The sequence below is a fragment of the Otolemur garnettii genome, unplaced genomic scaffold (genome assembly GCF_000181295.1).
Source record: "Otolemur garnettii isolate 467f Iridium unplaced genomic scaffold, OtoGar3 scaffold00187, whole genome shotgun sequence".
Taxonomy (NCBI): Eukaryota; Metazoa; Chordata; class Mammalia; order Primates; family Galagidae; genus Otolemur; species Otolemur garnettii.
In genome coordinates, this window is record NW_003852582.1 from 1,020,389 (window position 1) to 1,031,336 (window position 10,948).

At 42.9% G+C, this 10,948-nt stretch overlaps 1 protein-coding gene across 1 annotated transcript in view; it reads left to right on the plus strand.

Annotated features, from left to right (window-relative positions):
- The window catches only part of MYO3B (myosin IIIB), a 429,342-nt gene that overhangs the window by 309,838 nt on the left and 108,556 nt on the right, over positions 1-10,948 (plus strand). Inside the window, exon 27 of the mRNA XM_012812078.1 lies at positions 9,110-9,208. Coding sequence (XP_012667532.1) covers positions 9,110-9,208 — 99 coding nt within the window. The remainder of the gene's footprint in view (positions 1-9,109; positions 9,209-10,948) is intronic.

A 10,948-nucleotide genomic window follows, 5' to 3' on the forward strand; every position in this document is an offset into this window, starting at 1 on the left:
TTTTTTTTTTTTTAACAAAAGCAGACCTTGAAATTTAGGAAGCATTTGGCCTACATGTTGCTACAGAGCAGCGCATATTGAAATTTGTTTTCCTTTCATCTCCTTCCCAATAAAAGCAGCCGCTTGGCTTATCCCTTTAGCTTCCTCAGAACTTCCTTTCAGAATTCCCGATCTATTAGGGCACATTCACATACCAGAAACAAGATGCCTTTTCATGCTGTCAACCTTTTTCATCTGAAATGTAAATTAATTCTTGCTGGTATGCCTTGACAGAGATCAAAGTCAGGGTATTAACCTTTCTGTGCTTTCTCCTCATAAGGACTGGGCAGCTCTTGTTAGAAGCCAGGGTGTCCTTGTTATCGGGCCCTCCTCCAGGCAGCCCTCAGTCTAGGAGCCACCGTTTCAAAGGCTCAGAGTCCTTTTGTAAATGTCCTCATCTTCACTTTAAACTGGGTGAGAAATGATCTGCCTGGTTAATTCTGGAGAGATAAGTATGCTCATTTTAATTGTGGGTGCTTTGCTCAGATTCCAGGAGCTGGTTTAAGTGGTTCTGACAGCAGGTGATCTTGGTATACTGGAGGGAGGGTCAGGGCTCCAGACTGGAAACCTCTCCCTTCACTTGGTGGGTCATTTCTTTGCCTGTCAGTCTTTGAGGTAGGCCACATTTGCATTTTCAAAATAAGCAGATGCCTTTCAAATACATGAGCTGGTGGTCTAGAGATCTCTGTGGGCCCAAACAGTTCACCAGCCAGTGATCAAATGCTGGAAGAGAAAACAAACAGAAAAAAAAATACCCTAGGTACACAAGGATACATTTCCTACGTGTATAACATCACACAGTCAGTAAAGGGCCTTTCTGAGATGTAAGGAGGTGAGGGAGTGGGAGTGTGGGATCCTGAGCAAAGGTGTTTATGGGGGGGGGGAGAACCAAGTTTAAATGTCATCTTAATGAGAAGTGGCATGTTTTATTGGTTGATTTGAAGACAATGGATTCTTGCCATAGGAAAACACATTCCTTTAAATGCCAAAGAATTAAAAATGTGTACTTTTTTAAATCAGAAAGATAAAATTGCACTTATTAGTGTTCATATAGATGGGGTATTCTCAGTGAAAACTAACAGTTACATTTATTCCTTTACTAATCTGTTATATTTCAAAATTAACCAAGTTTTAGAAAGCACACTGACCTAGCCTTATTCAGCTCAAAAAAAGCATATATTCCTCAGTGAATATATTATCAAAACAAATAAACTGCAGGGACTTTTTAAAAAGATCTATAATGTCTCTTTGTTAATTTTTTGAAACATTGACTTAAACTGCCCCTCTAATTCAGGATCTGTTTTTTAAAGGAGAGAGAGCAAAGTTGTAGTCCTCCCTCTCTTAAAGGGGAAAAGTCCTGAGTAGGGGATAGTGGAACTGTAGGGGCTGGAAACCAAATTTCCGAGTGTCTCCCGGGTTGAATTGGTCTTTCAGCACCACCTGCCTGTACTGGCTCCCACCCACCCCCATGTACACACACACAGGAGCAGGAAGAGCCAATTGGTTTATAGCACATTTTCATCTAACTGCTTCAGTGCTGTGGAAATTGTTTTCTCCTTCTCTCTGTTCTCTGATCAGCTTCTTACATACTCCCCTCCTAGGCTGTTCCAAAAACACAGATGTTATCAGAAGATAACAATAATGCTAACAGTGATAGCTACTTCCCCCTGGATGCTCTTTGGGGAGAATGCTTTTCGGCGTGTCAGCAGGGACTCTGCCAAGGCTGAGGGGTGCCTTGCTTGAGCCTGTAAACAGGCACTGTGAACCACTGTGGCTGGAAGCCCCTGGGTGCGTCACGTGACACCGCACAGCAGCGTCCTCTAAACGCGGCTTCCAGAAGGGAAGCAAGCACGGCATCCAGACAGCCCGACCCCGCACTGCACCACAACCAAGTTTCTAGTGTTTAAAAACTGCCTGAACTCTTTTGTCTTTTAATTCTGCAACTTTAGAAGGAATGCCTGAACTTTTAAACCTCTTTCAGCATACGACTTTCTCCTAGCCTTTTCTAACTTTAAAGGGCTGTTTCCTTTAGCATTGTTGGTGGGCTGGCAGTGACTAGGCGGCTGCAACAATATCCTGGAATTAACTTTCCAGAAATACCCCTGTAACTATATTTAAAGTGGGATATATCTTTCATTCATTCATTCCTTCAACTAGTATTTGTTAAGCACCTACTTTTTGCTGGAGTTAGAGTGGTAAACAATGAGATTTAATCTGAAGCCTCAAATTCTCTCGCTTCAATACAGAGGACTCTAAGATATGCTCTGCCTCAAAGGATGCTGTTTGGATAAATCAGGTACTCTGTATTAGCCAGCACCTTTTGGAAAGGAGCTCTCTAAACCTGAATACAAAGGGTAAAACTCATTATAAAACACAGCCAAGGGTGTGCAGTGAAATGACCCGTGCTTTTTGAAGGCAAAAATGACCACAGTAGGTATTTTTCATTCTGATAAACTTGCACGTAAGTACATTGTTGATCACAAGCCAAACAGGAGGAGAGTTTCAGTGAATGCACCGTTGAGAGAACAGGTCTGCTGTGAACAAACAGAAGGAAACAATTGTGCCCTCTGTCACTTCTGTGGCTCTATTTGTTGTTCTACTTCTCTCTCACTTTTTCTTCCCTCCATTTCTGTGTCTTTGAAAGATCCTGAGTCATTTCACGTAAAGGCTAAATTCCTCCAAGTGAGTATTTGTCAGAGGAAGCACAGGTGTGAGAGAAAAGTTCCAAACTCTTCTTGGCCATAGGGCAGGAGCCAGCTGGTTCCTCTTTCTTGGCGTTTGAGGCCATATCGACACCATAGCAAAGGATTATATATGCAGCAGCGGTTCTCAACCTGTGGGTCCTGACCCATAGGAACTGTATTAAAGGGCCACGGCATTAGGAAGGTTGAGAACCACTGATCTACGGGAAAGGATTACTTTGTGCACCTGAGCTTGAGCTGAGTCGTGAACTGCAAACTAGCTCCCCTGTCTTCCAAACCGCTGTTTAATGGAAAACAGGGCACCCTTCAGACTTAGGCAAGGGGCCACGCTCAGGCCACTTTCTCGCCATCTTGGTTTCTCCATCTCTTTGAAAGTAGGGAGCTGGGTCTGGGGTCTGACAGCTATAGACTTAACGTTTTGAAGGGGACATGTTTGGGGAGCAAGCATTGTGATTTACCTTGAGAAAACTTGCCTTGTCTGTGACAGGCTTAGAGCAAGTGGTTTATAGTAGAGAGAAGACTGGCCTCTGGCTTCAAGGTTTCTGTCGAGAAATGAGCTTTGCCAAACCTCTCTTTGGCACAAACGATAGAATTCTTATCATGCCATAGCTTGGGATGCAGAGAAATGTCCTTTGCTGTGGAATAAAGGTATTGCCCATGTTAAGATTTAAAAAATTAGGGGCAGGGCAGTGCCTGTGGCTCAAAGAGGAGGGCGCTGGCCCCATATACTGAAGGTGGCAGGTTCAAACCTGGTCCTGGCCAAAAATTGCAAAAAGTAAAATAAAATAAAATAATAATAATAAAGCATAAAAAATGAGGGGCAGAGTACTGTTTATCTAATGCATAGAGAGGAAGCCACAAAGACAATGTGAGCTTGAGGCCCACTTGTGCCTGATGTCATATCGACAAGGCATGGAAATACGCTTAAGACAAAACTTTGATGGAGCAGTTAGGACCCCATCCCCGTCTCAGGACTCAAGATTAAAACTTTAGCAAAATTCTGGCTTTGCCACCCTTTGCCATGTAGTTTGGGGAAAATTAACTTCTGAGCCTTAGTTTTCTCAGCTATAAAATGAGACTCGTTAAGATCTAATTGTCAGGACTGTGGTGAAGAAGACAGACAGTAACATAAGCAAAGTGTCCTGCACAGTCCTTGGCACATAGCTGGTAATCAATAGATGAAATGGTACTTCCCTGTCTACCCCCTTCTTAAACGTGAACCTCACTGGAAAAAAAAAAAAAAGTCTGCAAAATACTCTTCGATGGTGAGCATAGTAATGTAATTTCAAAAAGATGAAACAGTTTCACTTTTGGAAAAAAAAATAGTACCTGTCAGATCTCAAGTATGGTTGTAATAAAATCTTTAACAAACAGGGAATTTTCCAAACCTTAACTTATGTCATGTTTGACAGGGAAAAATTAATACAATACCATGTGAAAGATTTCAAATGGTTTGGGTTTTGTTTCCGTTTTTGGAAAGAACTATGCTCCGTCATGCTGAAAGCTCGATTCATTTATGTAGATAAATTTTTCAGGGACTTCAAAATTATTAAGACTTAGGTGATGTGTTACTGACACCATTTTTACCTCACTGGTTTGAGGCCCTTTTGAAATGTTTACTGAAAGATAGTAATTCTCCCCCTTGGCAGTCCCCTCCCCTTTCCATGAAGCCAGAAATTCTAAAATCCAGGAGCTAAATATCACCCAGATTTGTTGTCTGCTGGTGTGGAAAGCAAGTGGCCTTTTAGATGTCTGAATAGTTGGAAGATCTTGGTGTGCCTATCATGTTTAACCTGCAGTGACGGGTGATTGGCAGCGTAACAGCTGAGAGACAGCCATTTGGCCAGGAGTTCAAACCCCAACACGATGAGCCATAGCAGGATCCCAGTTTGATTTGCTGTGGCCATGAAGTCTGAATCACCAAATACAGAGGCAGAGGCAAGGGTGACAGCTGGTAGCCATTCTCGTCAATAAAGTTGTGATGGTTGAGATGCACAAGTAACTAGAGCCTGCTAATTTCATAGACTTTGAGCCAAGTGCTTAGTGTCAAAACCAGCTATGGTCAATGATGCAAATGGTTGTGAAGGGTCCCTCAGCAGCGGCAAGGCTCTCCCCATCGGACTCTTTCTGATGGATTAGATGCAGACTGGATTCTGCTTCCAGAAATAGATCCAGTTTGAGGAGAAAGAGGCTATCTTATTTTTTAAAATTCTAGTAACTTCTTGAACCTCAAGTTTATTAAGGTATGAGTAAAATTCAAACAGTTTAATAAAATTGGACAAACACATAACAATCAGCTAATCCCCTCCACTATCAGGAAAAAGAACATTTCCAGAAGTTCCCTTATTTCCTTTTTGTCATCCATCCCTCCTTGCCCCTTAGCCCCTGGTGACCACTAATGTGTTTTCGGTCCCTGTGGTTTCATCTTTTCCAGAGTGTCCTATAAGTGGAATTATGTAGTTCGTTGACTTTTGGGTCTGGCTTCTTGCCCCTAGCGTGACGCTTTTGAGATGCACTCACATTGTTGTGTTCATCAATAGTTCCTTTATTTTCAATGCTGAACAGAATTCTGCGCATGGACGTACCACAATTTTATTCCTCTACAGCTGAAGAGCTGAATAACATTTGGGTTGTTCCCAGTTCTTGATGATTATGAGTAAGGCTTCTATAAACATTCTGAGCCTTACCTTTTTAAGAAAAATTTCTAAGAAAGTAAATAACTTTGCTTCGTGGGAAAACAGAACTGTAAAAGCAGGAACAATCCTAGAGGTGGAAATTGCTTCCTCTGTGATTAGCAGACATACTTATTTTCCTAACATCCTAGACTTTTACATAGCAAGTTACAGTTTTATACAAAGCACTGTTGCTCACCTTCTTTCCTATAATTATTATTATAGTAGCCCTGAAAGGTAGGCTAGGGATCTTTCCTCATTTCACAGATGGCAGCTGGGAAATCTGTCATCCAGACTTCCTAATCCTGATCTACTGTCCTACCCCCCAGACATTTTTCAGCATCCTGTCTGTGCAGAATATTTTGCTAGGTTCTTTAGGGGAAGTCATAAGAACAATGTATTTTTTTTTTCCCATCAAGACAGGACAGTCTCATAAGAACCAGAACCCCTGGCCCACACTTGAGAGAAGGACTAAATTAGGCCAACTAACACAGCCATGAGAAGCAAACAGCTTGTGAGGCTACCTCTAATCATTTTTGGAAGTAGGCAGGACATAAATTATACAAGAAAAATTCAAGTAGAAGCTGATAAGTCTAAAGAGTATAGAGTGGCCATCCCTAGATCCTTGGAGGGCAAGATAATTCTCCAGAAAACCACGTTCCAAGGCAGGCAAAATTCTGATCTCTATGATAATGGAAAACTTCCCTCCTTAGCTTCCAAATTGGGCAAAGCGGTTAGCAAGCAGGACTTTCTTTGAACTCAGTCAAAGTTTAACAGGGATAATAAGTGGAATTAAGTGCTGGAGAATCAAAGTGAAAAATGTTTTCACAGGCCTGAAATCATTGGGCTTGTTTTGTGTAGTAAAGATGGAGGCCAGGATCTTGGAGCTATAGACCAAAATATGTACCAATTCTTTAAGAAAACAATTTGACTTTCTGAGTGCTGCTTTTGATGGCATTTCCCTGTCAAACCGTCCACAAGTTGGCCTTTTCATTCTTTATATTCTGATAAGATGGCTGATGACCAGCTGCCACTCCAGCCAGAAACCACACTGGCTCCTTGTGAATTGTGCCAGCAGCGGTTACAAGGGGGAAGGCTGGGCCTTCGTGCCTCATCTACATGCACTTTCTGTGCCAGATACAGTGGGTGCCCTTTGCCAGGCCCATTATGAGGGCAGGAAAGTTTACCCAGCCTAGATTACCAACCAGGAAATCTACCAGAACGGTATTTCTGCTGAAACAATGCCTGGTCTGTCCTGTGGGTGGGTCACCAAATGCCAGGCCAGGCCAGAGCCTTTTTCCACAGTAATTGATCTGTGGGACCCTCAGAGGCCTAGGCATGTGAAAAGGATGTGGGAAGGTCTGAAGTTTTGCTTCCATCTATTAAGAGAGAAAAATAGGGATTATGATTTTTAAATGTTTAAATACAGCCAAGTGTGGTGGTTCACGCCTGTAATCCTAGCACTCTGGGTGGCCGAGGTGGGTGGATTGCTTGAACTCAGGAGTTTGAGACTAGCCTGAGCAAAAAAAAAGATTCTATCTCTAACATTAGCCAGGAGTTGTGATGCCTGTAGTCCCAGCTATAAGGGAAGATGAGGCAAGAGGATCACTTGAGCCCAAGAATTTGAAGTTGCTATGAGCTATGATGCCATAGCACTCTACAGAGGGTGACAAAGTGAGACTGTCTCAAAAAAATCCTAAGTTTAAATACATGGGGCCACACCATGTAATATGAATGCTTAGGAATTCAGACTTTAGGGAAAACTGCTTAGGTTGGAACCTTGGCTTTTCCACCTTCCAGCTGTGTGACGAGTCACTGAACCTCCCTTTGTCCCAATTTCCTCAGCCATAAACTAGGAAGCACAGTTTCTCTCTGCCTTTTAGGGTTACTATGAGCATTAAATGAGTTACTTTTTATAAAAGACTTAGAACAATGTATAGAACCTAATAATCTGTGAGATTGTATTTGTTAAACAGGAATAATGGAGCTTTCTTTATGTCCTCTTCCTAATTTACCTCACCCCCAGCCACATCAAGCTAAATGTACATACTTGATCTTTACCTTATCTTTTTTCTAGTGATTTCAATCCTTAACATCTGCCATGCTACACCCCCCACCCCGCAACAGACTAGCACAAAGCAGGTGGCTCAACACAACAGAAACTTATTCTCTCACCATTCTGGTGGCTCCTGGCACTCCTTGGCTTGTAGGCCCATCACTGCACTCAGTCTCTATCAGCACACACATTCTGTCTTCACGTGGCCTTCTGATAAGGTCAGCAGTCACTGGCTTTAGGATGCACCTTCATCTAGTATGACCTCATCTTTAATTAACTAATCATACCTGCAAAGACCCTATTTCCAATAAGGTCACATTCCAAGTTCCAGGTAGATGTAAATTTAGAGGTAACACTGGTTAACCCAATATACCCCCTTAATAGTTTCAGGGTGCTTTCATATCTTTTCCCTCTTTTCATTCTTACTCCCTGTATTGGAATATAGGCTTGTTGAAAGCAGGGCCTATAATTCTTTACATTTAATATGAGGACACTGGTATTACTTAACATGGGAATGTTTACTAGGTTATCTTAAAGGAATGGAAAGACAAGGGTGACACCAAACTGGGAAGGTGATTCCTGGGATAAGGGAGGCAACCAGAAGGAGGGAGAAAGATAGGATTTTAAAAATCCCATCTGAATAAGTAGGAAAAGAGAAATCATGGATCCCAAATATTCCAATATGGTACATCTAGGAGTAAGGTAGCAGAAGTAGAAACAGCCAGAACCAAAAGGAAGCTGCAGGAAGACCAAGAACAAGGTCGAGGCCACAGGCCAAAAGAAGAAGGTGGGGAGAAGTTAGGGCTGACTGCCTGGGGGCAGAGCCTGAGACCATCTCTTCTGTGAGGAGGAGGGACCCCGCTGCCAGGATGCTTTCTATCTAAAAGCAAGAGATCCTGGTGAAACAGCCCACCTTCCCCAGATAGCTGAGGTAGAAGATGTTGGATCATCTTCAGCCTCTCATGACTTTGAGGTCATGGAGAATGGAAGAAGAAATGTTGACAGCCAGGAAAATCCCTTTGGTATTTTCCCAACAAAGCCATCATGTCAGGGAATGAGAAGCTGCAGAGTGATCGTCCTCACTGAATATAGCGAGTGCTGTGTCTTCGCTAACAGCACATACAGATTGGTCATCCACCCACAGTGGTCTGGGATCAGGGCTGCAAGATAAAAGGAAGGGAAGGGCATTTCTGAGAAGCAAAGATGGGGGAGGGTAAAGAGCAGCTTCCAGGGAGAGACCTTACCCCTCTTTTAACTTCCCGGGTAGTGGCAACTGAGAGACAGCGGGAAGGCCATCTGAAGTCAGGCCAGGAGTCCTGGCTGGGGGCACTATGGCCTCTGTCCCTGAGTTCTCCTGATGGACTAACGTGATCAGTGAAATGGAGGTTCCCCAAATCACCCCGACATCATCTGGCTAGTATGGAATCTAGCCAGGACAGTTGTTAATCTCATGTTTCCTGCCATTATGCCCTTTCTCAACCACACTGTATTAATAAGCAACCAATCCATAAATGAGATTCATCACTTTGGTGTCTCAAACCATAGAAGTGAGGTTTCCCTAACTAAGTTGTATCACCCCATTTGGTAATTCATCTAGGTGTCAGGGCATAACCTTGAGAAATTCTTGTTTCATTCCACAGGGGAAATTTCAGACCAAAGCAGTGATCCACCTCCTGCTGTCATGGTGGACAGGGGAAATACCCAGGCTCAAGATGGCAGCAAGCCTGCTGACCATACAGGTCTCTTCATTAGAGGTTTGGGATGCAGGTTCCATATCCAGGGCCATTTTGGAGAAGTTTCCAAAGCTTGAAATGATTACTTATTATATAAGGACCTTCTGTCTGCCCCTCACTTTTTTTTTTCAAGTGACAGCTGATTAAATTCAGGGGTAGCCTTGCAGGGGCCCCTGAAAGGTGATTTCCCAGAAAGAAAAGAGTGGACAGACATAAGCTGAGCTCCTGTGGAGCTGCCCCTCTGCCTCCTTACCTGTTTCCTGGGAGACTGGTCTGGGTGGAACTCTCCTTACCAATCGCTGCTCTTCAACCCATCCTCTTGGGACAGACTCTGGCATGTTCATTGCAAATGTACCTTAAGACTTAGGCAAGTTTAGCTTCTTAGGAAGATCTTTCTATAATCCAGACATTGACCAACCTCAAACAGCTTGAGAACATTCATGCAGGAAGGAGCACTTTAGAAACTGGGTTTCTAGTTTCAGCCTTCCATTAACTGGCATCCCTAGAGTTCAGTCATGATAAAATGAGAGAATGGGACTAAACTGGTAGTTTTCAAACATTTAAAAAATATTGCAGTCTGGCCCTTTTGAAGTTTAAAAGTCCCTGGACTTCTGCTTGAAGAAGCAGCTGTGATTAGTGAAATATGGACTTGAATGCCAACACCTGCATTTCCTGAAAAGTGAAGATGAGTTGCCATGGATTTAGCAGTAGGGTTTACAGTTACAATGTCTTCACTAGGCCCAATGCACGAGCAGAGAGGGCAATTTCAGACGCCTTTACAATCTAGACCTGTCTCAAGGAAATACAGAACTGGAGCTTTACCTTGGAGCAAAAAGCTTAGGAAATAGGAGGAAAAGAGAAGCAGCAGGACCCAGAGAGCAACAAGCAATAGTCTTTCTTTCTTTTTCTTTTTTTTTTTTTTGAGACAGAGTCTCACACTAGTATACTGTGGCCTCAGGCTAGTTCACAGCAACCTCAAACTCCTGGGCTCAGGTGATCCCCTGCCTCAGTCTCCTGAGTAGCTTAGACTACTGGCATTCCCCACAATGCCCCACTACTGGCTAGTTTTTCTATTTTTGGTAGAAATGGGGTCTCACTCTTGCTCATGCTGGTCTCGAACTCCTGAGTACAAGCTATCCTCCCACCTCAGCCTCCCAGAGTGCTGGGATTACGGCCACCACACCCGACCTGGAACTCAATGGTTTGATAATCTTAACTTGTTTGTCTTTTCACTCTGACCCAAATCCTTCTCTGGCACTTCAGGCAAAGCTGGTGGGTGGGGGAGCAGACCTCATCTAAGCTTTATTAAGAATATTCTGTAAGGTGATGCCTGTGGCTCAAAGGAGTAGAGTGCCAGCCCCATATCCTGGAGGTGGTAGGTTCAAACCCAGCCCTGGCCAAAAAAAAAAAACCTGCAAAAAAAAAAAAAAGAAAAAAAAAGAATACTCTATAAATTTCTGTTTGGTTTTTACACTTCAAATAACTCTTAAAAATCAATATTTTGATGACTGAAGTGTAAATGAATAAGAAACATAGAATAAGTATTCCCTTCAATTACATGAGCTGAAACTCTGTTGGTTCTTCTTGGAAACCCAGGCAAGGTAACAAACGGGGGTATTTGCTAAGCCTGGTAGAGATGTTACTTCCTCTCTTTCTGGTCTTAGACATAGCGCCTTTGAAAGGAGAGTCCCAAATCAGAAGGGATTTTATGTTTTTGTTTTTTTCTGGATTACTTTGTGCTTTTTT